This window comes from Carcharhinus amblyrhynchos, chromosome 10 (assembly GCF_965287045.1).
Source record: "Carcharhinus amblyrhynchos chromosome 10, sCarAmb.v2.hapA, whole genome shotgun sequence".
Taxonomy (NCBI): Eukaryota; Metazoa; Chordata; class Chondrichthyes; order Carcharhiniformes; family Carcharhinidae; genus Carcharhinus; species Carcharhinus amblyrhynchos.
In genome coordinates, this window is record NC_137333.1 from 77,844,311 (window position 1) to 77,872,256 (window position 27,946).

Below are 27,946 nucleotides of genomic sequence, written 5' to 3' on the forward strand. Positions count from 1 at the left end.
CGTTGGTTGGACGTTTGGCGGAGCGGCAGTGGGAGAGCGGCTGGTGAGGGCAGACTCCGCGTGAGGAACGGCAGCGGCACCGGCAGCGCGGGAGCAGCGGGTGAAGGTGCGAGAAAAGCGGCAGTGCCGCATGTTAGGGCCGCTGTCTCGTGTGAACCCTCCGCGTGCGTGAGGGGAAAACCCAGTCCCGAGTCTGGCCTGAGGGAGAGGGGTGGAGGCGGCTTGGAGTGGGGTCCACGAGGGAGGGAGAGGCTGCCGGTGTCTGGGCCTCAGGTCAGACACGCAGCTCACACCTTCCAGCCGCCTCTGGGGCACAAGCCAGCCTGAGCTCGGGCCTGATGTCAGGCCGCCTGGAGTCTCGGTCCTTTTGGGGCATTCATTCGCCTCACGTTGACGCAGATCTCTCCTCATCCCCTGCTCGGGATTATTCCTTTGGCTGTGGGTTCTGCGCACTGGCATCTCCAACCAAAATCACAGCATGGTTACAGCACAGGAGGTGGTCCCTGGGCTGTTTGTACAGTAAGAAGTCTCACAACACCACGTTAAAATCCAACAGGTTTATTTGGTAGCACAAGCTTTCGGGAGTGCTGCTCTTTCGTCATGTCAGTGCTTGTGTTTGTGCCAGCCCTCTTGCCATAGCAACTCATCTGGTCCTTCTGTTTTGTCTTTTTCCTTAGCTATGCAATTTTTTAACTCTTCTGATAATTGACTTCTTTACTCTTCAGATAATTTACCTGTTTTGAAGACCTTGATTAAATCTGTCTCCTCCATACTTCAAGGCAGAATATTCCAGATCCTAACCACTAGTGTTTATTCCCATCTCCTCTGCACAGAACCTCATGATTTTAAACACCTCTGTCAAACCTCTTCATAACGTTCTCTTCAAGGAGAACAGCCCCAGCTTTTCCAATGTATACACAATTGAAGCCTTTTGCCTCTGGAACCATTCTTGTGACTCTTTTCTGAGCCATCTCTAATGCCTTTTCATCCTTCCTAAAGTGTGGTGCCCGGAACTGGGCATGATACTCTAATTGAGATGGAATCTGTGATTTATGCAGGTTTATCATACCTTCCTTTTGAATTGTTGCCTCCTTTATAGTGTCTCCTTGTTTTTTTCTACTAAAATGAATAACTTCAGATGTCTGCATTAAATTTCAATTGAAGTTGTCTGCCTATTCCACCTGCCTAACTGTAATCTTGAGATCTATCACTCTTCTCAGTTCACAATACTTCCAAGTTTTATGTGCTCAGCATATTTTGAATTTGTGCCCTGTGCACAAAGACTCCTGTTTTTCCTGTTCAGGAAAAACAGGGGTCTTAATACTGACCCTTGGGGTAATGCCTTCGATCATGATGTCTGAAAAATAACATGAGATTGCTATTCTCAGCCAACTGCCATTCCTCTTCCCCTTCAAATTATTTCCTTGTAACTGCCTTTTTAAAAACCATGCTAATATACACTGCACAGCTGCTTTGCGCTGAAGCTTATGATCCATTTATTTATGGCTATGTACTAAGAGGCCCTCTGCATGCTTCCGTCCTTGTGTATCTTACCCACGTCATCTTGACACATGAATACCAATAAGATTCAAGGAACATCACAACACAGAATTTTCATGAAACTTTTCGTTATGCTTCTGTTGGTAGCAAAAGGTATAGGGAGGATGAGTTCCACCTTCTTTTCCCTTTTTTTATCCACTAATCCTACCTGATATTGGTGAACTTAATGCAGACATGATTAAATATGAGGCGTTCTCAGATCCTAAGGCTGGGAATTATTCACAATTCAAAAAGGCCTTAACTACGTGTTTTTAAAGTATCTGGGTTTCCCGTGGTTTATTTATTTCTCTTTCATACAAACATTTTTTTCCTTAACGAATCTATAATATTATACTAGTTTAATATTATACTAGTTTAATCATTCCCACCCCACCTCCCGCCCCATGCTGTGCTGTACAAGAGTGTTATTGTCACTTGACTGGGAAGCCCAATGTGGATGTGTTAATTTGTTTTACTCACTTTAATTGACTCATGGAATGGGTGCCCTGAAATAAAGAAATGCTTCGCTGTTTTTAAAGAACAAATTTTATTTAAAAATGTTTTCATTGTTAGGCCTGAACAGTGCATGTATCCGTGTTTAGGGGTGCTTAGTCTACTGGAATTTTGTTATTTTGTTGACCTTCCTGCTGTAACACATTCTGTGATAAATTATTACAGACAGTTGACATAGGTAGACATTTTGATAGCTTCTCTCAATGCACGTAATTTTGATATAGATATTCTATTCTTTAGAACTGCAGAAGAGGTAAGTGAGGGGGTTAATCATAACACACAGATTTAGGAGCAAGTATTGTCACCTAGTCTACAATCAACCAGTTTCATTTTCCAAGAATTAGGCAAAGATCAGGGTAATAGCTGATTAAAGCTGACCAGTGGTTTGGTATCTACCTTTGTTATTCAGGAGTCTCTGACTCTTTGTTTTACATATTACATTTGAAATCCTGCTACGAGAGCACTTTTCCTGTACACTATTACCCATGTCTCCTAAATCTGAAATTTCAAACTATGCTTCATGCTGATGGAAAAACGTTCACTGAGGCAAGAGGAGTAAATTAGTTTGAAAATAATATATCTCTTGTACATAATGGGTCAATGGGAACTGTCTTTTTGGTCCCTCTGAAAAAAATATTTTGCTAATATTAATAAAGTGGTCTTAAAATACTGACTGTGGATGCACAGTATCAAGAATAGACCAGTTGGAGATAACAGCAAAACATTTGGGGAGCAAAAGTGAACAGGTAGAGGTTGATGAAAGGTAAGTCTTGTATAATAATTTTATATTGCATTGTATGGGCTTTTCTGTATGGTATTAAAAATTTTGTTTTCCCAAAAAGTACCCGTTATGGTTTAAAAAGCAGAAAAGGTTAGGTTGATTAGTGATTGCTTGATCCAGTGGGAGCGCTTGTTATTCTGACTGCAATTGGATGGAATTAGGATACAGATGACAGATTATTGCATTTCTTAAACAAGGTGAGTGAAATTTAAAGCTCAATTTTGGTAATAGCAATTACAGTTGTAAGAGAATCTTAATGAGGTGTGCCTGCAATTGTTGCTAATAACCTACGAGCATTTTTTTTCAGCCTTTCGTTTGAACCAAAAGATTTTACTTTTTATTAGAAACGCAGAATGTATTGACTCTGTTCATTATTTTTGATGGCACCTTGTTTAAAATATTAGGCTATGTAAGTGCGCTGACTTGATTTCTAAAAATAGCTCTGGAACTGCATCCTTGCCAAACTTGAGGCAGAATAGTTCAATATTTAGAAGGGATTTTTAAATGTTACAAGTTATTGATTGTCTTCAAAATATGGTCCAAAATTTACTTTGCGTTCAAATTTTAAGCAAGGATTGATGTGAAGATGTCATGTAAGTCAGTAGAAAGCATAGAAACTTGCAGCTCACAAGGAACTATTTGATCCATTATGCCTATGTTGGCATTTTGAAAGAGCCAACATAGGCATAATGCTTAGTTCCACAGTCCCTTTTTGCCTGTAACCCTGTCAGTTCCTCATCCTCCAGTAGCTGTTCAACTCACTTTTGCTCTTGGAGTTAGCTTCATCACCTTTCCAGACAGAACGTTCTAGATCCTGACAACCAGTGAATATAATTCTCCTCGCCAACCTCCTTTCTTAACAGAAATTCCTCATTTCTGGTGAGTTTCCTCTGCAACCTTCTTAAGGCCTTTGCATCATTCCTGAAATTGATGCTCATTCACTAATCAGCCAGTCTAAAGTCCTCACATGGTCTCTATTTTATGTTCAGTTCCCTGATCTATAGAAGTACATTTACTTTGCATTTGACTTGAAGTACACAGCATCATTTCTATTGAGTATAAATATTTATTGCCAATGCCTTTAGTTTTATTATTCAGTTCCAATGAAGCAAAGAAGGCTCTTCATTTTCCTCTTTCTCTTTCTCCTCTGTCCCATTTTACTTGCATTTTCTACTTTAATTTACTTCTTGACATCCAAGATGTTAACCTATGGGATACGATTAATTCACTCACTCACTCACTTCAGAAGGTATTGTCAGATTATCTGATTATACGGTAATTCTGTACTCACTTTTGTCCAGACATTCACTTGTTAGTGGCATTCATTGTGTAACAATCCCGACTGGCTTTAGTTCTTTCTACCACCTTAGCAACACTTAAGCCAATTGACTCATCAGGTTTGTGTAGCCTGTACAAACTGAGTTTTTAGTTTGAAGCAGTAGTTCTAAATAAATTTTGGAAATGAGTTGTGTTGTAGCTGTTTGAGGAGAATAGTGGTTAAAGTACTTTTCTGTTTCCTTGCACCCACTTTTATAAATTGTGGAAATCTTACATATGTTTGAAACTTGAATGAATATATTCAAAGTTTACCAATTAGATTTTGAAAGCCAAGGAATTAATTGTCACGACCTAGGTGGGCCATCAGACCTGAACTTTTTGAGGAAAAGTTTATAACGATCAATTTTAATGCCATTTTGATGCCCCCATCTGTGTTGCAAGTACATAATTTTGCGAGTATTTGAAAATGTTTACTGATGAAATACATTCATCATAATGACAGTCTGCCTCTTAGGTGCAGTGTTTCTTTAAGGTGATCATTGCACATGTTTAGTTTTTCAATTTAAACATGTAGGTTGTGAACATTATGTCACTCCTGCAAGGAAAATTATTTTTGGATAATAATGTATGCTAAAGCAAATAAAGTTTCCAGTGTTTAGGTTGGTAATGTTATCAAATGAACATAAGAAATAGGAGCAGGAGTAGGCCATCCAGCCCTTCGAGCCTGCCCCGCCATTCAACAAGATCATGGCTGATCTGTCGTGGCTCAGTTCCACTTTCCCGCCCTCTCTCCATAACCCTTAATCCCCTCTCTTATCAAAAACCCATCAACCCGTGTCTTAAAAATATTTAGCGAGGCAGCCTCCAATGAACAAGAACTTGAGTACACCTCATTAAGATGGCAGTGGAATTAATCTCAATTTAACATTCTGGTGAGCTGATAGTTGCTAACTGATTTTGATCTGATCTTGTTTAAAGTATTGTCATGTAAATGTTATTTTAAATCTGTGCTTGATTGTATATTTTTAGTATGATACTAATTGTAAGTGTTTGTATTTTATAAGTTTTAAGCTTACTGATTATTTGCAATTAGGTTTTATACATTCTCTAATGATATCTTCAACTTTTATTTTAACAGCATATTCTGAGAAGTTTCCAGATGGTGTGCTTCAAATCACCAGTGAGATGGTAAAGGTTAGCCTTTGGCTGAGCATGGCGGATAAACAGAAGACCAAGACTGGTTTGCCACTGAGTGGTCCAGACACTGATTTAAATGTGTCTTCCATCCACACGGTGGGGTATTTGGGAAAAGTCAGTAAAACTGTTTATTCCTCTCTAAACTGCGCAAAGTTCTAAATTTTATTACATTTTCAAATTACTTTGAATCTATTGTCTTTTCTGGAAAAGGTGAAGAAATGTGGAACATTCTAAACTCATTCAAAGTGACACGGAAATCTTGCACAAAGTGCTATGGCGAAAGATTTGTCTGAAGTGAAAACATGGTTACCATGGTAATCCTTTAACTGCTGAGTAGATGTTGAAAGGTGCATCTGAGGGCACTGTGTCTCACTTTCAAATGAAAACTAGAATATAAAAGTAAACTTAGCATAAACAACACTTTGTCATATTTAAAACTGTCTTGGAGTGAGTACTTCACCTTCGGTATACTGAAGATGAAAATACTATATAAAATGTATACATATTTCTGTCTGCTCATGAATGGTATTAAACACTTGATTAAAAATAAACCCTGAATTGTAGACATGACAGGTAACTTTTCTTGCTCCATTTTATTTTTCCCCTCTGCACAGTTAATTGAAACCCCCACGCCTGATCTACAAGAATACTGTCCTACCTGTGCTGCAAAAGGAGAAAGGAAAGCTTTACGTAGATATTCTATTAGCTTGGAGGAATCCATTCTTCTTTGTGAAAATCCACAGGTAATGGAAATTTTAGATCTGAACTTGTTGATTTTCCCAAAACCTCACTGGAATTTTTTCAGTACCATAAAGCTGTAGAAAGCAGCAAGTTCTATGAGTCAATTTTCTAAATTTAGATGTTATGCAACTATTGCAGGCCAATCCAGCAAGTCCTCATTTAAAGTTGTAGTTGTGTTCCTGAAAATCGTGACTTTCATTGAAATGCCTTAAAAGTGAATCATATTTTCCTCATTAAAACCAATGAGATCTATTACCAAGAGATTTCTGATCACAAACCCACTTGAAGAGAACTTGCCTCTTGCAAATTGAAACTGTTCTTCCTACCTTTCACTGCTCATCCCCGGAGTTCTCTCTCACAGCAAGGGTTCAGGACAAGAAAGCAGCAAATGGGATGTTCAGCAAAAGCAAGTATTGGTGAAAGGGTGAGTCAGGCAGTGGCAGAAATTGTAGGTCAGAGAGCTGGCAAGCCAAGGGCGCGCTGAGGAGCACTAGAGGCTGTATGAGAAGGCTTACAGGGCGAGGATGAATCCAGGATTAGCAGAGGCCGCTCCAAAATGGTGCTGATCAAGTTATACTTCAGACCAGCATAAAACAATGTTAAAATGAATCTTGTGGCGCTAAAGAAGATTACAGGCCCCATTAAGTTATCAGCATTACTAGTAATTCATTACACAGACACTTGCAATGGAGTTCATAGGCCTCCTATGTGGTTGCTGTGGCATTAATCTGCCGTTTAGAAAAAAACTTCTGTTTTCCAGTTCGGCAATTGTAATATGTTTGTGGCAGTATTTTTAAGGATAAGATTAGAGACACAAAAACAGTTTTTGCATTTGTCATGAATTATTTTTGTTTTTTTTAATTAAATGTTTTCTTTAAATCCTTTTAGTGTGTCTTTCCTTTGGGCTGTAAACCATTGAGTGAGATTCTCATTTCACCCAACTTACCTACCTTACCTCGACTACCAGCTGTGAAGAGCACATGTGAATCAGGTTCACTTGTCCCACTATGTAAACGGAATGTGAAACGACAGAAAACTTCTGATTGTGATAATAAAGACAATTTGAATGGTTCCAGCAATGTGCCCAAGGATGCTGCATTTCAGCCATTAGGAAATAACTTAAATAGAATTGACAATTTTGTCCCTCGTTCAGAAAATGGAAGCATTCAGTCAGTTAATTCAAGTGAAGAAAATGGCATGGTTGTCCCAGATAAGCCCGTTTTTGTGGCACCTAGTCAACTATGTGGCAAGAGAAAGGAGCCACCAACTGAACTTGATCCGACTAGATTGGAAGCTCCAAATGAGGGGTTGCCGATTGAACAGTTATTTCTGCAGTGGAAGAACGTGTCTGCTTTCTGCTGGCTAGACTGCATATTGACAACTTTGGTTCACTTGAAAGTGATAAGAGAAGTCGTACCTAATCTAGGAACAGAAGTGGAATCTCCTGTTAAGAAGTTATGCACACAATATGATCTGGCACGCACACTTGTATCTAATGGTCAGATCCATAGCAAAGGTAGGAGTGGGTACCTGGTGTCCCATATTACATTATAGTATGTAAGCATCTGGTTTTAAATATGCAAGCCAATGTCTTATTTTGCTGTTTACTTGTTGCTATTTGCTTTGAAATTCTGTCCAAAAATGCTCCTGTCACTATCTGCACCCCATGCCAACAAAACTTAATTCTCTAGTCATAATTTTTTGGGGAGCAGAGAAGAGTTACATTTAAACTCAAACTTTGAACTCTCTATCGCAGTTATATAGAACAATAGAATTGATTTTTATTTTGATCAATACCATGTTTTAAGGATTCTGTCTTGGGTGTCATTCTTTTTGAGAAAGCGGTGAAGCAAATCTTGTCTTGAGTCAGAATGTTATGGGTAAAAGCCCTTATGGGGGCATCAGTACAAAATGTAGGTTGATAGTTCAGATTAAGGGTAGAAGCATTTCAATTTAGAAATTATCTGTTTGATTGTAGGGTAGAGCTAGATTGAGAGTTTTTAAATTTAAGATAAATCTTGGGTTAAGCTTGAGAGAAGGCAAACAAATGAGATAGCTACAGTGTAAACACAAAGTTTGATTCTTGCAGGAATTTGGTGCTACTGAAAGTTTGCAGAATGCTGTTTTTAAGTTAGAATGGTGGCTTGTAATGAACCCTTGTAATGTATATACAGTATGTTTGTTTTATGCGTGACATTCTGGACATTTTCTGTGTCCTGATGTGCTAAAAGTTAAACTAGAAATAGATGATTTCTGTGCTCCAGAATGAGTAACTATAGTTATTGTATTTTTTTAGAGTGTGGCTGGGTTTCTCCAGTTAGTGCCCTAGGCCCAACCATCTTCAGTTATTTCATCAATGACCTTGACTGTATCATAAGGACAGAAGTGGAGATGCTGGCTAATTGTACAATGATCAACATTGTTTGTGACTCCTCAGATACTGAAGCAGTCCATGTCCTTATGCAGCATCACTGCGTCACATTCAGGTTTTGGCTGATAAGTGGCAAGTTACATTTATGTCACGGAAGTGCCAGGCAATGACCATTCCAACAAGGGAGCATCTAACCATTGTTCCTTGCCATTCAATGGCATTGTTATCACTGAATCCCCCACAGTCAACATCCTGGGGGTTGCCATTGACCAGAAACTGAACTAGACCATCCATAAAAGTACTGTAGCTACAAGAGCAGGTCAGGCCGGAAGTTCTGCAGAGAGCACCTCTCCTGATTCCCCGAAGCCTGTCCACTCTCTACAGGGAATAAGTCTTGCCTGGTGAGTGAAACTCCAACAAAACCAAAAAAGCCAACTCAATCCAGGACACAACAGGCCACTTGATTGCACTCCCTCCATAACCTTCAACATGCATTCCCTACAGTGGTAAATGTGTACCATCTACAACAACTCAATGAAGAGCCATAGATAGCACCTTCCAAACCCACAGCCACTGCCATCCAGGACAAGGACTGAAGACACATGGGAACGCCACCACCTGCAATTTCCCTCTCATTGTCACATATCATCCTGACTTGGAAATATATTGTCATTTCTTCATTGTCGCTAGGTCAACATCCCTGAACACTCTCCTAACAGCCCTGTGGGTGTACCTACACCACATGGACTGCAGCATTTCAGGAAGGCAGCTCACCACTGCCTCTCGAGGGCAATTACAAATGGGCAATAAATGCTGGCCAGCAAAGTCCATATCCTATTAACGAAGGAAAAAATGTTGTGGTAATTTAACATTTAGTGGTAGTGTTTTCTTAAAAAAAAGATTTCGTACCTTATGGGAGGGGTGGCTCATAGAGTTAAACTATCCAGTAGATGAGAGAGTTGGATAAGTGAAGTGGCTAATAATTCCGGAGGGTAGGCAGGAGCGAAACTAGGATGTTGTGGAGCAGGGGAATTTCCCATGGAGATGAAAAGCACTTGGCCTACAGGAATTGGATAATGGTAGACTTGAGAAAATATATAGTCAATGAATAGTACTTTTTGACTTATGTAGTTTCCCTGTTGTCAGTTGAAGATGTAGAGATAAAATAAATGGAAGGGGAAGCAATCAAAAGTTATAGTCCCAGTTGGAATTGATGGTGAATTCAGTTACCTTTTAAATTTTTCTAAAAGAATTCGCGATGGTAGATTGAAAAGACATTGCCTCAAAGATCTTCACATTTTTCCATATTATCTTCCATCTGCCATGTCTTTCCCACTTATTTAGTCTCTCTAAATTCCCTTGAGGCCTCTGCATCTTCCTCACAACTCCCATTCCCACCAAGTTTTGTGTTGTCAGCTAGCTTGACAATATTACATTTGTTCCCTGCATCCAAGTCGTTGATAAACATTGAATAGCTAGGTCCCAAGCAGTGATATTATTCTCAGTATTTTGTCAGTATATTTTCCCCCAATTCAACCAACTCTCATTTTGCTTACTAACCTCTTGTGTGGACTTTATCAAAATAAAACATAACACGTGTAATTCAGGCTACCCATTTCCTGTCACCTGTTTTATACTATATCAAAGTCACATTCTATCTCTAACATTTCAGGGCCATCCTCCTACCGCTTTCATATGCCATTAAACTCCCTATAACTTTGAGATTCAGGGAACACTGCTCCCAAACCTGGGACATGCATCTCTTTCCCTCAGTCAAAGACGTCCATTTTTAAATACTTTACCTAATGTTTGCACATTTCCTATTCTTCCAAGCTATATTTTATGACTGGCCCAGGTACCAGGAAGACAGAAGCCCTCTCCCAGTGCCATCACATCCCAGTAACTCAATCTCCTATAAAACTTCAACATTTTTGTGACCTCCGTTTTGTACTACAATGTAGCAATCCCACAAACGGCATTCACACATCACCATTCTCCACAGCTAATATTCCCAGCAAACACATCCTCTTTACTGAAAATTTAATGCTTGACCACACTACTTACAGGATCTGGCCAGAAGTTAAATTCAGCTGTTTAATTTAGCCCAACAACAGTCTCCCATCCCCTTCAGTGCTGCTTGTTCACGATATCTACCAATTCCCAGCCAGTTCCATGATATTTTTTGCCTACTGCTGTTGCATATTTCCCTAATATACCTAATACTGCAAACTTTTCCCTGTTACACTTGCTGTGAGCTATAAGGTAGGAGATAAAAGGTAATTAAATAATTAAAGGCATATATAAATCGAGGGCTTTTACTCCATAGAATACTAGAATGTTGTAGAATCCAATTCTGAAAACACCAAGTCTTTCCAAGAACTACAAATCTCCAAAGCTGACTTAATTAGTTGCAGAAAATTGATGGAATTAATAATGCAGGAACAACTTGCCATCATATAGTCATTTTAATGACAGTAAAATGTTCCATGGTGCTTCATAGCAGTGTTATCAAATCAATTTGATACCAAGCCACGTGAGAAATTAAAGGAGATGGCCAAAAGATTGACCAAATTGGTAGGTTTTAAGAAAGTGCCTCACAGCAGAAAAGAAGGCAAAAAGATTTACTGACGGAATTTAAGAGATTTGGGCCTTGGCAGTTGATAGCTGCCATTGGTGGAGCAATTAAAATCAAAAACAGAAAATGAAACGTTGGCTCTATCTGATCAATCCTTTGGCAGTCTCCTTTAATTTCTCACATGGCTTGCTGTCAAATTGGTTTGATAACACTGCTATTAAGCAGCTTGGAACATTTTACTGTCATTAAAATGACTATGATGGCAAGTTGTTCCTGCATTATTAATTCCATCAATTTTCTGCAACTAATTAAGTCAGGTTTGGTGATTTGTAGTTCTTGTAGATTTGTAGATCATTTGTCAGAGTTGATGTGTAAGAAGTCAAATTAGAAGGAACTAGATATCATGGGGCATTAGCAAGAGTGATTTGTATGATTACTGGAGTTAGAGGTGGGAAGGGCAAGGCCAAAAAAACTTAAAAATGAGGATAAGAATTTTAAAATTGAGTTGCTGCTCTGGAGGAAGTGAAAGTAGCTTGGCAAGAACAGAGCTGATAGTTGAAGAGGACTTGATTTGAGTTACAACATGGACAGCAGTTTTGCATGAATTTAAGTTTGTGGGATGTTGGCTAGAAGTGTAAGAGTAATAAAGGCATGAATGAGGGTTTCAACAGCAAATAATACATTATGTGCTGCATTACAAAACACCCATATTTTTGTAGAGCAGCCATATCCTCAAATTCACCATGAGCAATTCTGTGCATGTTTATTAGAGTGAAAAAAACAGGCTATGCTATGTAATCATGTTAATGTTGATGCCTCTCTGACAGGCTGCACCATTTTACTTTAAATTGAATTTAACTTCAGTTTATTGTCATCAATATAGAAATAAACATTCCACTAATTTTAGATTTTTTGTCAGCAGTTTTGGAGACTTTTATCTTTCTGGTGATTTACTGAACTATTCTTACGTTTGTAGATAATGGCTTGTGGAAGATTCCCCATAGAGAACTTACTGAGATCGAATTAGTACTGAACAATGTCCGACAGAGCCTCTTCCAGCTTCTTCAACCAAAACTGAAATGTGAATTGGGTAATTCTTGCACATACACTTTTGTAATAAGCAAGATATTTAATAATGTATTATTTTGTCTAATCTACAGGTAAGGATACTAATTATTGTAATAGCCAAAAAGCTTGCAAATACTGAGCGGGTATGGCAGCATATAGAACAAAGAACAACCCAGCACGGGAAACAGGCCCTTCGGCCCAATGAGCCCGCGCTGCCGCATCACCCTACACCTATTCTACCCTGCGTGTCTATGAATGGAACCCCTAACTTAGCCAGATTCAGGGGAGAACAGTGTCAATTTGGTAAACCAATCAGCCTAAGAGCACATCTTTGGGGTGTGGGAGGAAACCGGAGCGCCCAGAGGAAACCCACGCAACCACAGGGAGAATGCACAAACTCCCACAGACACAGGCCCAAATCCATGTATCTGCACAGCTAGCAGCGCTAGTCACCGAGCTATTGCGGCGCCCATCTACCGGTCCAAGATCAAGCACACACACCGACATGAAGTACTAGGCCACTCCTGGAACCTCCAAGAGCAGCCCACGCACGACCCACCGTGTGCATGCCCCTCATTTGACAACGAGGTGGACCTCCACCTGCGGAATAAAAAGACAAAAAACTTTAACTTACAAGTCTGCATTTGCTCATGTGTCTGTTTAATTGAACCTTAATGTGAACCTAATATGTGGGGAGAAAAGCAAGAATTAATGTTTCAGCTCATTGACCTTCCATCAGAAATGGTAAAAGTTGAAATGTAATAAGTTCTAAGCATGTGGAGGCAGGAACATTGGACTCATTTAAGGTTCAGTTAGATAGACACATGAGTGAAACGAGGATGGAGGGTTATGGTAGGGGCTATTAAATAAGGTTAGAACCTCGGGAGACACCGGAAAAGCAGGCATGTAAGATTAACGTTTTTGTCTTTTTATTCCGCAGGTGGAGGTCCACCTCGTGTCAAACGAGGGGCATGCACACGGTGGGTCATGCTTGGGCTGCTCTTGGAAGTTCCGGGAGTGGCCTAGCACTTCGTATCGGTGTGTGTGCTTGATCCTGGACCGGTAGACGGGCGCCGCAACAGCTCGGTGACTAGCACTGCTAGCTGTGCAGATACATGGATTTGGGCCTGTGTCTGTGGGAGTTTGTGCATTCTCCCTGTGGTTGCGTGGGTTTCCTCCGGGCGCTCCGGTTTCCTCCCACACCCCAAAGATGTGCTCTTAGGCTGATTGGTTTTACCAAATTGACACTATTCTCCCCTGAATCTGGCTAAGTTAGGGGTTCCATTCGTAGATATGCAGGGTAGAATAGGTGTAGGGTGATGCGGCGGCGCGGGCTCGTTGGGCCGAAGGGCCTGTTTCCCATGCTGGGTTGTTCTTTGTATCCCATATAGTGGGCATATCATGTTGACGCTATTACATTGTGCTAGTAGTGATGGGGATTGTTTAAAAATTGTGCAATTGCTGTTGTGTCAATCTGGTCACTTGTCTGGTCTCAGTCAGTGCACATCTATAACTGGATGTTAGAATATTTGCATGGCCAGCCTGCACTGATTAGATGAACATTATTTTTCTCTCCCATTGATGAGCTATAGCCTGAAACCCTCATTCCATTGGCTTGTCAGTGGGGTTTAAATGTACATTGGACGTAGCTTGTTTTTGTCTTTATCATAATGTATTAACACTTTTTTCATTCTCTTGCAGGAGTACACAATAGCCCAGTCTTTGCTTTTCCACTTCTCCTACGACAGGATCCATATGTTGAGGAGCTGTTTAGGCAGTCATATATTTGGAGCTTTGAATGTACAAAGTGTGGCTATAAATATGAGGAGAGGCAAGTGTAATTTTTTAATTAAAGCATATTGCCAGCAATTGTCATTGTTCTGACAAATTATTACAATATAGATACCAGAATAACTCATTGCCAGCACATACTTTCCTGTTCTGAGCATTCATTTTCAGTTTTCCCATGTCTTTATTGAAAACATTTATAAATAAATATTGGAAATACAAAAGCATTTTTAATCTGTTCATAATGGTTGTGATCCCGTAAAATTTCAATTCAGTTTCATTGTTTATCAATGGCAAAGCCATGAAGGAATAAAATTAGGTGTTAATGCAGTTGGACGCACACTTTTTTTAAAAAAATCTTTGATAAATCTAATTAATTACATCAGTAAAGCTGGCAGGTCCGAGAGCAATGAGACCTCTCACCAAAGATTTCCCCAAAGTCAGCCCTGATAAATTAATCTATTGGACAATAATTCAAAAATTATGTCTGCTAACTCAGAATATTTAAATCTATCCATTTGGTTCCTCCCCTGGACTTAAAGCGAGATGCAACATTTTGAAGAATCCATTTAGAACATGTCTCAAGTGTGCACTGATTCACTGGCTGTTTCATTGTACAAAAGTCCTTTACGTATGGGAAATTGGTCATTCTAATCTTGCAAAACAACTTTTCAATTTGCAGATAGACCATTGCAACATCTTGAGCATCTTTGTTCTCTGTGCGTTGCTTTTGTGAGCTTTGTTTACTGTTAACAAAATTCAATTTGCTGTTATTTTTGGTCAATCCACAGTTTTTTTTGCAAGAAACTAAAAATCTAGATCCTTATCATTGACATTTGTTTTTTGACCAGATGGGGGAAAAGCAGATATACAGGATAAGATGTGTAAGATGTGCCAGGACTGTCACACCCCTTCCAGCCTGTGCACCACTGCTCATCAATTCAGTTAGCACATTCTGAACTTGAACATAAAACAACTGTGAAGCATTGGAAATTTGTTTGGTATATAGAAGATGGGAAATAGGGATAAAGGAAATTGATTCTGATCGGAAGGATATGATGAATTTTCTGGAATTTGTGCTGGGGTTGCAGCTTTTGACTATATCTTTCAATATCTTTGATAAAGGATAGAAAGCTGTAAATCCACGTTTGCAGCTGATGTTGTGCAGATGGGAGCAGAAATTTGAGAGATATAAACAAATTAAATCAATGGACAAAATTGGCAGATGGAGATTAACATGGAAAAATGAGTTAATTCACTTTAGAGGCAAGAAAGTAGTCAGAATACTTTATTGATATGTGACTAGTATTTTTGGAACAGCAGGTTCAAAAAGCCTATTGGGATTTTATCTCGAAGAATCTGAAATATTAAGAGGAGGAAGTGAGCGTCAGTTATTCCGAGCCACTGATCAAACCCCATCTGGCGTACTTAGTAGTATTTCACACAACATGTTTGTTTCCTCCTTCAAAACATTGCCTGAATTGAAAGGAATTGAATTTAATGTACAAGGGATTTAGCACTACATTGATGTCCCAATAGGTGGACAATTTGTTTTGCTATAAAATTATCTTTTAATTATCTTTTACACTCCCTTTTGGATTTGTTTTAGAAGTAAATATAGAGTTGCCTTTTTTTATTGACATGAAAACTTTACGTTTGGTGTTTATGGAAGATTTTCTTTCTATAGGTGTACAAAAACCTTGACTACATTTACAAAAATAATTTCAGATTGGCACCCACTAAATGCCATTCATAAATCGCCCTGCAATAAATGTCAAGATAAAGATCAAAGAAGGAAAATGCTTTTAGATCGGTAGGTACACTGTTCATGAATACTTCTGGTTATGTTGAATTGTGATTTTTGGAACAACTAAAATCAATTCTGTTTCTCCTAGTGTATCATCAATATATATGCTGCATTTTGTCGAAGGTTTACCACATACAGACTTGGACATTTACAGATTTGACTTTCAAGGCAACTCATACAGAATCTGCACCATTATTCAGTATTTACAAGCTCGGAAGCACTTCGTGACGTGGATTCAGAATTCTGATGGTAGGTATTTCTTTCAGACTGGAAGTTTAGAAGCATATATGAATACGAAACTAAGGAAGTCATGCTAAACTTTGACAAATCTCTGATAAAGCCCCAGCTGGGGTATTGTGCGCAACTTTGAGCACCACATTTTAGGAAGAATTTTGAAGCCTTCAATAAGTTAGAGGATATTTATCAGGATGCGGGTGTTCTGTTGTGAGGAAAGATTGGTGAAGCTGGAATTGTGTTCCTTGGAGGAGGGCAAGTTAAAGATCTAATTGAGGGTTCTGATGATGCAAGTAGGGAACAACTACTTCTTCTGATAAGTGGATCAGTAACAGATTAAAAATTATTGGGAAAAATAACTAAAGGGCAAATGAGAATGGTTTCTTTTTGTGATGATAAATATAGCACCTAGAAGATGTTGGAATCAAATTCCATAGGAAATGTTTGAAAGACAATTGGACATGTTCGTGAAGTGGGCTAATTTGCAGGACTATGTGGTTAGTGATAGGGTTTGAAACTAATTTCAGAAAGCTGATGCAGGCATGATAGGCTCACTGCTGTCCTATACAGAAGAATGTGTATAACAATTATAGCGAAATGAATTAGGAATTGTGTTAATTCATTTTCTTTGGGACAAATCTCTGGATTTAATTAAATTAAACTTCAGATGGTATCGACCTATGCTTGTCTTTTTCCGGCATTCAATTTAAAAATTATTTTCAATGACAACCAAGCGACCTTTGAACGAAAGATAGAAAACAAGTTGGTTATCTATTCTACTTGGATTATCTTTCAGAGATAACTTCACAATCGTGAAAACTTAGTTTTGTTCTGAAATTGTGTACATTGCTGAAACAGGCAGACTTAAAGATTACTGGGTTGATTTCTGAAATTAAAGGGTTGCCTTGAGGGAAGGTTGAGTGGATTGGGCCCATACTCAGGTGTTTAAAAAAATGAAAGGTGATCATGAAACAAAGTATCTGATAGGGTGGATGCTGAGAGGACATTCCCTCTTGTGGCAGGATCTAAAACTAAGGAACTTTAGTTTCAAAATCAGAGTCTCCCATTGGGGACTAAGAAGAATTTCTTCTGAGTTGTTAGTGCAATGAACAAACAAAAAAATTACAGCACAGGAACAAGCCCTTCGGCCTTCCAAGCCTGTGCTGATCATGATGCCCTAACTAAAGAATGGCACAGTGGTTCACTGCTGCCTCTCAACATTAGGGACCTGAGTTCCATTCCTGGATTGGGTACTGTCTGTGAGGAGTCTGCACGTTCTCCCCGTGCCTGCTTGGGTTTCAAATGGGTGCTTCGCTTTCCTCCCACAGTTCAAAAGATGTGTTTGGTGCATTGACTATGCTAAATTCTCCCACAGTGTACCCAAACAGGCGCCACAATGTGGCGACTAGGGAATTTTCACAGTAATTTCATTGCAGTATTAATGTAAGCCTACTTGTAACACTAATAAATAAATTTTAAAAAAACCTTTTGGTCTTATTTGATTCGTATCCCTCTATTCCCTCCCCATCATGTACCCATCCAGATGCCTCTTAAATGTTGCTAATGTGCCTGTTTCCACCACCATCTCTGGCAGCGCATTCCAGGCACCCTCCACTCTGTGAAAAAACCTTCCCTGCCCCTCCCCCTTAAACTTCCCCCTTTCACCTTGAACCTGTGCCCCCTTGTAACTAACACTTCCACCCTGTGAAAAAGCCTCTGACTATCCACCCTGTGTATACCCAATATAATTTTGTAGACCTCTGTCTGGTCTCCCCTCAGCCTCTGTCTTTCCAAGGGGTAAATCCAAGCTTGTTCAACCTCTTCTCATAACCAACACCCTTGACACTAAGCAACATCCTAGTGAACCTACTTTGTACTCTGTCCAAAGCTTCCATGTCCTTCTGGTAATGTGACCAGAATTGCACACAATTCTCCAAATGCAGCTTAACTGAGGTTTTATCTGGCTTCAACATGATTTCCCAATCTTGTACTCAGTGCACCAGCTGATGAAGGCAAGCATGCCATATGCCTTCTTGATCACCTTGGCCACCTGTTTGGCCACTTTTAGGGAACTGTGGACCTGTACACCCAGATCCCTTTATATGTTAATGTCCCTAAGGGTTCTGCTTTTATACAACATAACGCACACCTAAATTTGATCCTTCAAAATGCATCACCTTGTATTTATCCGAATTAAACTCGCATCTATGTCTGAGTCTTCAATCTACCTATATCTTGTTGTATCCTCTGACAATCCCTGGCACTATTAGCATTCCTCCAACCTTTCTGTCATTTGTAAACTTACTAATTAGACCACCCATGTTTTCCTTCAGATCATTTATATGTACTATACACAAGAGGTCCCAGCACTGATCCCTGTAGAACACCACTAACTACAGATCTCTATTCTGAAAAAAATCCTTCCACTGCTACTCTGTCTTCTATGATCAAGCAGTTCTGTACCCATCTAGCAAACACACCCTGAATCCCATGTGATATTAGTTTTTGTACTAGTCTGCCATGTGGGACCCTATCAAAAGCCTTTCTGAAGTCCATATAAATTACATCCACTGCTCTTCCCTCATCAATTAACTTTGTAATCTCTCCAAAAAACTCAATCAAGTTGGTGAGACATGACCATCCCCGTACAAAATCATGCTGTCTGTCACTAATTGGTCTATTTTCCTCCAAATGTGCATATATCCTGTCCATCAGTATCTTCTCCAAAAACTTCCCCACCCCTGATGTCTGGCTCACTGGCCTAGTTTTTAGATTTCTTTTCCATAGACAGCAATGGAAGTTGGATAATTGAACAGAATCAAGGCAGGATTGGACATATTTCTGATCCTGTAAGACAGTCAAGGGTTCTGGGAAATTGGTAGAAAAGTGGAGATAAGGTTACAGTCCAATCAGCCATGATCCTATTGAATGGTGGAGCAGGCTCGATGGCTGAATGAACGGAGGAGGTGAAGGGAAGTGTTAAATTAAAAGCGGAGGAATTTAGAGTAGCTAAGAGCAGTGGGCGAGAAGAGGATTGGGAAAGGTTTAAATGTCAACAAAGATTGACAAAGAAGTTGATAAAGGAGGGTAGGAGAAGCTATGAGGCTGGGCTAGCACTTAATATAAAAAAGGATAGCAAGAGTTTTTATAAATATATAAAAAGGAAGAGGCTGGCTAGGGTGAACGTTGGTCCTTTAGAGGATGAGAAAGGGGAGCTAGTGGTAGGGGATGGGGATATGGCTAAGGTCTTGAATAACTTTTTTGTTTCTGTCTTCACGGAGGAGGACGTGAATAATTTGCCGGGTGTTAGCGATGGAAAGGTGGTAGGAATGGAGGGTCTTAATGACATTACTGTTACTAGAGAGGTGGTGCCCGACAGACTGGAGGGGCTGATTGTGGACAAGTCCCCAGGACCGGATGGAATGCATCCGAGGGTTCTGAAAGAAATGGCGGAGGTTATAGTGGATGCCTTGGTGGTTATTTTCCAGACGTCGCTGGATTCCGGGGAAGTGCCGGAAGATTGGAAAACGGCTAATGTTACGCCGTTGTTTAAGAAGGGTGCCAGGCAAAAGGCGGGGAATTATAGGCCGGTTAGTTTAACGTCTGTGGTAGGTAAAATGTTAGAATCCGTCATTAAGGAGGAAATTGCGAGGCATCTTGAAGGGAATTGCTTGATAGGGCGGACGCAACACGGTTTTATTAAAGGGAAGTCGTGTCTGACAAATTTACTGGAGTTCTATGAGGATGTGTCTAGGGCAGTGGATAGAGGAGAGCCGGTGGATGTGGTCTTTCTGGATTTTCAGAAGGCGTTTGACAAGGTACCTCACAAGAGGTTATTGCAGAAGGTCAGGGGACATGGAGTTGGGGGTAGGGTGTTAGCGTGGATAGAGGATTGGTTGTCAAATAGGAGGCAGAGAGTGGGGGTCAATGGGTGCTATTCGGATTGGCGGTTGGTGACTAGTGGGGTGCCCCAGGGGTCGGTGCTGGGGCCTCAGCTATTTACCATTTATATAGATGATCTGGAGGAGGGAACCGAGTGCAGGGTGTCGAAATTTGCTGATGACACCAAGATTGGGGGAAAGGCAAATTGTGCGGAGGGTGTGAAGAGTCTGCAGAAAGATCTAGATAGGCTGGGCGAATGGGCCAGGAAATGGCAAATGGAATTTAATGTTGGCAAGTGTGAGGTGGTCCACTTTGGTAGGAAGAATGGTAGGAAGGACTATTACTTACGGTGCGAAAAACTGCAGCAGGCGACGGTGCAGAGGGACCTCGGGGTCCTTGTGCATGAGTCGCAAAAACCCAGCTTGCAGGTGCAGCAGGTGGTCAGGAAGGCGAATGGGATGCTGGCCTTCATAGTGAGGGGGATTGAATATAAAAGTAGGGAGGTCTTGCTGCGGCTGTATAGGGCATTGGTGAGGCCGCAGCTGGAGTACTGTGTGCAGTTTTGGGTGCCGCACCTGTGCAAGGATATTTTGGCCCTGGAGGGAGTGCAGAGGAGGTTTACTAGGCTGATTACTGTTACTAGAGAGGTGGTGCGCGACAGACTGGAGGGACTGATTGTGGACAAGTCCCCAGGACCGGATGGAATGCATCCGAGGGTTCTGAAAGAAATGGCGGAGGTGATAGTGGATGCCTTGGTGGTTATTTTCCAGACGTCGCTGGATTCCGGGGAAGTGCCGGAGGATTGGAAAACGGCTAATGTTACGCCGTTGTTTAAGAAGGGTGCCAGGCAAAAGGCGGGGAATTACAGGCCGGTTAGTTTAACGTCTGTGGTAGGTAAAATGTTAGAATCCGTCATTAAGGAGGAAATTGCGAGGCATCTTGAAGGGAATTGCTTGATAGAGCAGACGCAACACGGTTTCATTAAAGGGAAGTCGTGTCTGACAAATTTACTGGAGTTCTATGAGGATGTGTCTAGGGCGGTGGATAGAGGAGAGCCGGTGGATGTGGTCTTTCTGGATTTTCAGAAGGCGTTTGATAAGGTACCTCACAAGAGGTTACTGCAGAAGGTCAGAGGACATGGAGTTGGGGGTAGGGTGTTAGCGTGGATAGAGGATTGGTTGTCAAATAGGAGGCAGAGAGTGGGGGTCAATGGGTGCTATTCGGATTGGCGGTTGGTGACTAGTGGGGTGCCCCAGGGGTCGGTGCTGGGGCCTCAGCTATTTACCATTTATATAGATGATCTGGAGGAGGGAACCGAGTGTAGGGTGTCGAAATTTGCTGATGACACCAAGATTGGGGGAAAGGCAAATTGTGCGGAGGGTGTGGAGAGTCTGCAGAAGGATCTAGATAGGCTGGGCGAATGGGCCAGGAAATGGCAAATGGAATTTAATGTTGGCAAGTGTGAGGTGGTCCACTTTGGTAGGAAGAATGGTAGGAAGGACTATTACTTACGGGGCGAAAAACTGCAGCAGGCGACGGTGCAGAGGGACCTCGGGGTCCTTGTGCATGAGTCGCAAAAACCCAGCTTGCAGGTGCAGCAGGTGGTCAGGAAGGCGAATGGGATGCTGGCCTTCATAGCGAGGGGGATTGAATATAAAAGTAGGGAGGTCTTGCTGCAGCTGTATAGGGCATTGGTGAGGCCGCAGCTGGAGTACTGTGTGCAGTTTTGGGCGCCGCACCTGCGCAAGGATATTTTGGCCTTGGAGGGAGTGCAGAGGAGGTTTACTAGGCTGATACCGGAGTTGAGGGGGTTGAGCTATGAGGAGAGGCTGAATAAAGTAGGCTTGTACTCGTTAGAGTTTAGAAGAATGAGGGGAGATCTCATTGAGACGTATAAGATGATGAATGGGATGGATAGGATAGAGGTGGAAAGACTCTTCCCGCTCAAAAAAGACAGTAGGACTAGGGGGCACAGCCTCAAGATAAAGGGGGGGCGGTTCAGAACGGAGTTGAGGAGGAACTTCTTCACTCAAAGGGTGGTGAATCTCTGGAATTCTCTGCCCGTTGAAGTGGTGGAGGCTGCCTCGCTAAATATTTTAAGAAGCGGGTTGATGGGTTTTTGATAAGAGAGGGGATTAAGGGTTATGGGGAGAGGGCGGGAAAGTGGAACTGAGCCACGACAGATCAGCCATGATCTTATTGAATGGCGGGGCAGGCTCGAAGGGCCAGATGGCCTACTCCTGCTCCTATTTCTTATGTTCTTATGTTCTTATACCGGAGTTGAGGGGATTGAGCTATGAGGAGAGGCTGAATAAACTAGGCTTGTACTCGTTAGAGTTTAGAAGAATGAGGGGAGATCTCATTGAGGCATATAAGATGATGAATGGGATGGATAGGATAGAGGTGGAGAGACTCTTCCCGCTCAAAAAAGACAGTAGGACTAGGGGGCACAGCCTCAAGATAAAGGGGAGGCGGTTTAGAACGGAGTTGAGGAGGAACTTCTTCACTCAAAGGGTGGTGAATCTCTGGAATTCTCTGCCCGTTGAAGTGGTGGAGGCTGCCTCGCTAAATATTTTTAAGAAGCGGGTTGATGGGTTCTTGATAAGAGAGGGGATTAAGGGTTATGGGGAGAGGGCGGGAAAGTGGAACTGAGCCACAACAGATCAGCCATGATCTTATTGAATGGCGGGGCAGGCTCGAAGGGCTAGATGGCCTACTCCTGCTCCTATTTCTTATGTTCTTATCTACTCCTCCTATAATTTATGAAGTAGGATTGTGGAACATTGAATTCATTTTGTTAACCCAAATTGATTCCACTGTGCAGATACTTCTCAGACCCGTATCTTCCACTGGTTCCAACATTTGCCCTTTCGCTTTCCCCAAAAACTGAAATAATCTCTGCCTCAACCTGTCCAGTGGTTAGCAAACCATTGTCCAGTGGCTAGCAAGCATTCTGTTGATGTGGAGATGCTGGTGTTGGACTGGGGTAAACAACACCAGGTTAAAGTCCAACAGGCTTATTTGGTAGTAAATGCCACAAGCTTACGGGGCTCTGCCCCTTTGTCAAGATGAGTGGAAAGTTCTGATCACAAACAGAGCCCCGAAAGCTTGTGGTGTTTACTACTAAATAAACTTGTTGGGCTTTAGCCTGGTGTTGTGAGATTTAGAACATAAGAACATAAGAAATAGGAGCAGGAGTAGGCCATCTAGCCCTTCAAGCCTGCCCCGCCATTCAATAAGATCATGGCTGATCTGTCGTGGCTCAGTTCCACTTTCCCGCCCTCTCCCCATAACCCTTAATCCCCTCTCATCAAAAACCCATCAACCCGCGTCTTAAAAATATTTAGCGAGGCAGCCTCCACCACTTCAACGGGCAGAGAATTCTAGAGATTCACCACCCTTTGAGTGAAGAAGTTCCTCCTCAACTCCGTTCTAAACCGCCCCCCTTTTATCTTGAGGCTGTGCCCCCTAGTCCTACTGTCTTTTTTTGAGCGGGAAGAGTCTCTCCACCTCTATCCTGTCCATCCCATTCATCATCTTATACATCTCAATGAGATTTCCCCTCATTCTTCTAAACTCTAACGAGTACAAGCCCAGTTTATTCAGCCTCTCCTCATAGCTCAACCCCCTCAACTCCGGTATCAGCCTAGTAAACCTCCTCTGCACTCCCTCCAAGGCCAAAATATCTTTGCGCAGGTGCGGCGCCCAAAACTGCACACAGTACTGGCTAGCATTCCATTGTCCAACAATCTTGCATAAAGAAATATCTCTCATATTTCACATCTCTTGGTAGTAATTTTAAATTGGTGATTCCTCATCACTAACTTGCCCATTGGTCGATATAGTCTTTTGCCATTTGTAAAACTTTTGTTATATCTCTACTTGGCCACTTTTGCTCCAGTGGAAATGATTCTAGTATATCACCTTCATTTCTATAAAGTCCTATCCTTGGCATCATCTAGTGAACCTGTGCTGTGTGTGCACACTGGCTTTAATTTTCTTTCTATAATGGGATGCACAACAGAACGCAGTAGCAAATAGATTACTGAATTTAATATTGGTCCTTTAAACTTTGAGGTTTCACAAGTAGGAGCACAGAGTACAAGAATAAAAATCGAATTTAAAGGTTTTTTTATTGATGTTAGCAAGTTTGTCATTCAATTTTTGTAGAAAGAACATGAGTTGACATTCATATTATATAACATTAACCATGTGCTATGAAAAATCCTGTTGTTTAATACCCATGCTGCAAGCATGTAGCTTCAGAACAGAGTTTTATGAGCAAATATGCCAGATAATGAGCTGGTTTATGTTTTTTAAAAAGTACATCCTCAAGTTTTAGGACGTAACGATTGAGTAAATACTGATTTTGTTTTTTAAAGGCGGTTAGTTTATTTAACCAAGTGGAATCATTTTTTGGAAAACTTATTGGGTAGTTGTATTACTTGTTTTTTATTGTCTCATCTTGCAGGGTCATGGTTTGAATGTGATGACTTGAAAGGTTCCAGTAGTTGCAGACATCCAACTTTGAAAGTTTCTCCACATGAAGTTCACATTGTAGTCTGGGAAAAGAGTGAGGTTGAAATTGCAACTCGAAGCAGCAGCACACTTCAATTTAATAACTCATCCACTGTGACTTGCATAAAAGCCCCAACCTTCAAGAGCGATGCCACTTCCTTTGTTTCACAGCCGCTCTGTGAATCACCATCAAATAGTCCTGTTCAGTTAAGTGCAGTCGAGAAACCAACGTTCAATATGTTTGCAGAGATTGATGCACCAGCAATAAACACTGTAAAGGAAAATGAACAAGGAACTTCACATAGTAATTTGCTTCCAGCCCTGGAGCACCTGGTCGATGATGTAATCACACTAGATCTCGTGGAAGTTAAAGTGGACAGTGAAGGGAACCCAATGGACAATACTCAATTCAAACCAAGTGCTGAGCAATGTGATTTGCAGAGACAGCAAAACACTCTACCTTTACAAAATTCATCTTGCGTGACTCAGATGGCTGTCGATCATAATATCTCTGTACAACATTTTACTGAGAAGGAGTATTCCACTGAAATTTGCCAACAAATAGATCAGGCAACTGTTGTAAAACCTGATGCATATCAACAATATGTTTTACAGTCTGATGTACCTTCCTGGCCATCTAGCGTATCTCGACCACAAGCAACTGATGAAATTAGTGTTAAGCCTGCATTGTTACAAAACAATACCACTGTAAAAATGTTGACAACAAGTCCACCTGCTTGTCCTGTTCAAGAAATAAAAACTGCATCTGTTGGTTCTGAAACTGTTGTGCAGTCTCATACAAAAACACAAAAGAAAAGTCCCATCAAAGTCCCAGGTTCTCAGATCTTGAAAACATCTACTGTAAATGGTTCATCAGCTGATACTTCCCGTCCTGTGGCAGCTAACAGAAGCTTTGCAGGAGGCTGGACAAGGAACTTGTTGAACCGCCATCTGTCAACATTGGCCAGCAATGAACCTAGAATCTTGCCTCGCACTGAAGTTATGAATGCTGCTAAAAACAATGTTTTACTAAAAATGACTGAGTCAAAACACCCTATAAAGGAACGTTTTGATGGGTTCAAAGCAAAATATCTCTCAAAACATGCACCGAGAGCTAACAAATTACCCATCTCTCAAGATTCAAATGTTCCTAATGTTGATTGTCCACAGAGTGCCAACCGTTTGCCTCAAGACTTTGGTAATATGAAGGAAAATTGCAAATTATTGACCAAGACGGTGTCTTCTGATATCCGTACATTAAATAAAACATTTCCTTCTAATTCATCAAAATGTGGATATCCCACAATGTCTGAAACCGGGACTTCTAATATGAAGAAACAGATCAACGGCTCCAGCTCAGTCAAAGCAGAACTGAATCATGTTGACTCAAAAGCGCATGGTCTTCGTCTCAAGCTGCTCAAAAAACTTCAAGTCAAAAAAGATCAATTAGCTTCACTTGACCAGCTAATGAAGACTAAGCAGTATGGTGAATTTGCCACCGAATATGTTAGTACTTCTAGTTTTGAAGGAGAGTTGAATATTCCAAATGGTAATGGAAGCACGTTGTACGATGATGTATTGAATGAACTTTGGAGCGAGCTTGGTGTTGAAGATAATAAGTATGTTTGTACAACCAATTCTAGTGCTTCATTGAGTAGTAGCCCAAGTCATGATGAATTACTTGCAGAGCTGTTCATTCCAGCCACAGCCACTGCATCTAGTTGTATGCAAAATGATGACTTCAGGCTTTCTGGAATGTTAGCAGATGGAGTAACAAACTGTAAACTGAGTAATGGGTGTACAGTAGGTCCAAGGAATGGTGACCACACATTACCTATTTCAACTTCACAAATACAGCACCATGATTATAAAAGTGGTTCTGTCAGCGTAACTAATGGCTGTGCATCAGTTTATGAGAGTCCCACAAAAGAGGAAATGTTGGTCGATTTATTGTCCACTTCAACTCTTAACTCTTTAGCAGGCGATGAATTGCCTAACTTTGATGAAAATCTGTTTGAAAACTGCTAGGAAGTGGTAATTCTATGAAAGCAGTGAGAAATCTTATTGTCTATAATTTGGAATATATTAAGAGTAAATTGTTCTAAGTCCCTTGCATGTTTAAACAAAAATTGTGGTTCTTCCCTTTGGAATTTCATGGCAAATAGGTGGCTTTTGCATTCTGTGAATGTACCCTTTTTGTTTTCAGATAGTTTCATGGTATTTGAAGAATATGTAAAACAGTAATGACACTACTGAATAAAATGTTAGTTAACCACATTTGATGCAATGTTGCTAACTTTCTTTTTAAGAAAAAACTGGCCCAGATGTGCTGTTTTGACAAATGGAATTCAATTTGCTGGAGTTTGCTTTAACATATTTACATGAATACATTTTTTATTAATTTGATATGTGCAATTTGTCAACCCTTATTCTTTGTGAATTACAAATATTTATCAACTTAGAATGATTATATCACTTGTATCTTGTATTTTCTAGCAATTGTTATTACAGACACAACAAAATTGAATACAACCAACTTAATATACTAAAAATTATATTATGTCCAAAGTATGAAGTAACTGATCCATTGGAATGATTCCTATCCTATAGTGCCATCTGAGTTGTTATAATCCACTTGAATTCTGTCCTTGCAATTCATATCGTCTAAATCCGTCTATTAGTTCTTACTCCATAAATTCCCCATTTTGTGTACTTTTTACTCACGTGTAACAAGAAATATTTGCTTCTTATGCAAAATGGTTTATGATTGCTGCGGTTATTTCAGTTCAAATTGTGAAATTCGTTAATTTTACAATTTAAACTAGCCTATCATGTAAAGTAAGGGTGACTTCTTTAAAAAAAAAAGTAATGGTATTGTGATAAGCTTAAAAACCCACAAATGTTAAAAACACACTATAGAAACGCTACAGTGCAGAAGGAAGCCATTCGGCCTATCAAGTCTGCACCGACAACAATCCCACCCAGTTCCTATCATAATCCCACGTATTTATCCCACTAATCCCTCCAACCTACAATCCCAATATGTCAGTTGGGATCAGTCGGGGATTATGATCACTGTTCTGGGCGAGAGCTTTGTCCAGTGTTCTGTCCAATCACCAACTGGTTATCTCTCCATAATAGTGTTAGTTTTGAGATTTTTCCATTTGTTTCAGATCTCCAACGTTTGCACGTCTTTGTTTATTTTATACTATGTTATTTCTTGGAATTTGAAAATTTGAGAAATTTGCTGAAAGTTACAAGATGTGTAAATATTTTGTTCAATAGCCACAAAGTTCGAACTGTCTCTCTAGGCTGACTTAATTGTTTTTTGATATTTAATAAAAATTTATTGTTCTATTTGTGAACTGTAATGTAAGGCATGTATCTTGTGCTGCGAATTGAACATAACTTGAAACAGAGCATTAGCTCAAGGCCCAGCAAATAAGCATTTCAGTGGACTCTTAGTAGCCCAAAGTAATTTATATTTTCCAGTCTTTGTGTAAAAATGTGTTGCATTTGAATTGCATTGATGTGTTCCTCTGACATACTTAATGTTAAGTTGGCTGTGTTGCCAAACAATAAACTTTATTCCAATTTACCTAACCCTCAGTTCTCGTATTAGGAATGTGTCTGATCTAGCACTCTTGTATCATT

At 40.5% G+C, this 27,946-nt stretch overlaps 1 protein-coding gene across 5 annotated transcripts; it reads left to right on the forward strand.

Annotated features, from left to right (window-relative positions):
* Positions 1–27,890, forward strand: uspl1 (ubiquitin specific peptidase like 1). Of its 5 annotated transcripts, none has more exons than XM_080197427.1 (9): positions 1–106; positions 5,250–5,422; positions 5,923–6,051; positions 6,938–7,565; positions 11,972–12,085; positions 13,765–13,894; positions 15,539–15,664; positions 15,747–15,907; positions 24,246–27,890. In XM_080197427.1, exons 2-9 carry the CDS (start codon positions 5,297–5,299, stop codon positions 26,318–26,320), a joined length of 3,489 nt encoding a protein of 1,162 aa, XP_080053553.1. In that variant the 5' UTR covers positions 1–106; positions 5,250–5,296; the 3' UTR covers positions 26,321–27,890. The 5 variants fall into 5 exon arrangements, with proteins under 5 accessions (XP_080053553.1, XP_080053555.1, XP_080053554.1 ...); XM_080197428.1 differs by lacking the exon at positions 1–106 and adding an exon at positions 113–3,030; XM_080197429.1 differs by lacking the exon at positions 5,250–5,422 and having other exon boundaries at positions 16–106; positions 5,519–6,051.
* Positions 27,891–27,946: the final 56 nt, after the last annotated feature.

Excerpts from the sequence above, each read along its gene's own strand:
- uspl1 (XM_080197426.1), top strand. The coding sequence starts at position 5,222 with ATGATATCTTCAACTTTTATTTTAACAGCATATTCTGAGAAGTTTCCA. Across the intron at positions 6,052-6,937 it reads TTCTTTGTGAAAATCCACAG|TGTGTCTTTCCTTTGGGCTG; the intron begins GTAATGGAAATT and ends AAATCCTTTTAG. Across the intron at positions 15,908-24,245 it reads GTGGATTCAGAATTCTGATG|GGTCATGGTTTGAATGTGAT; the intron begins GTAGGTATTTCT and ends CTCATCTTGCAG.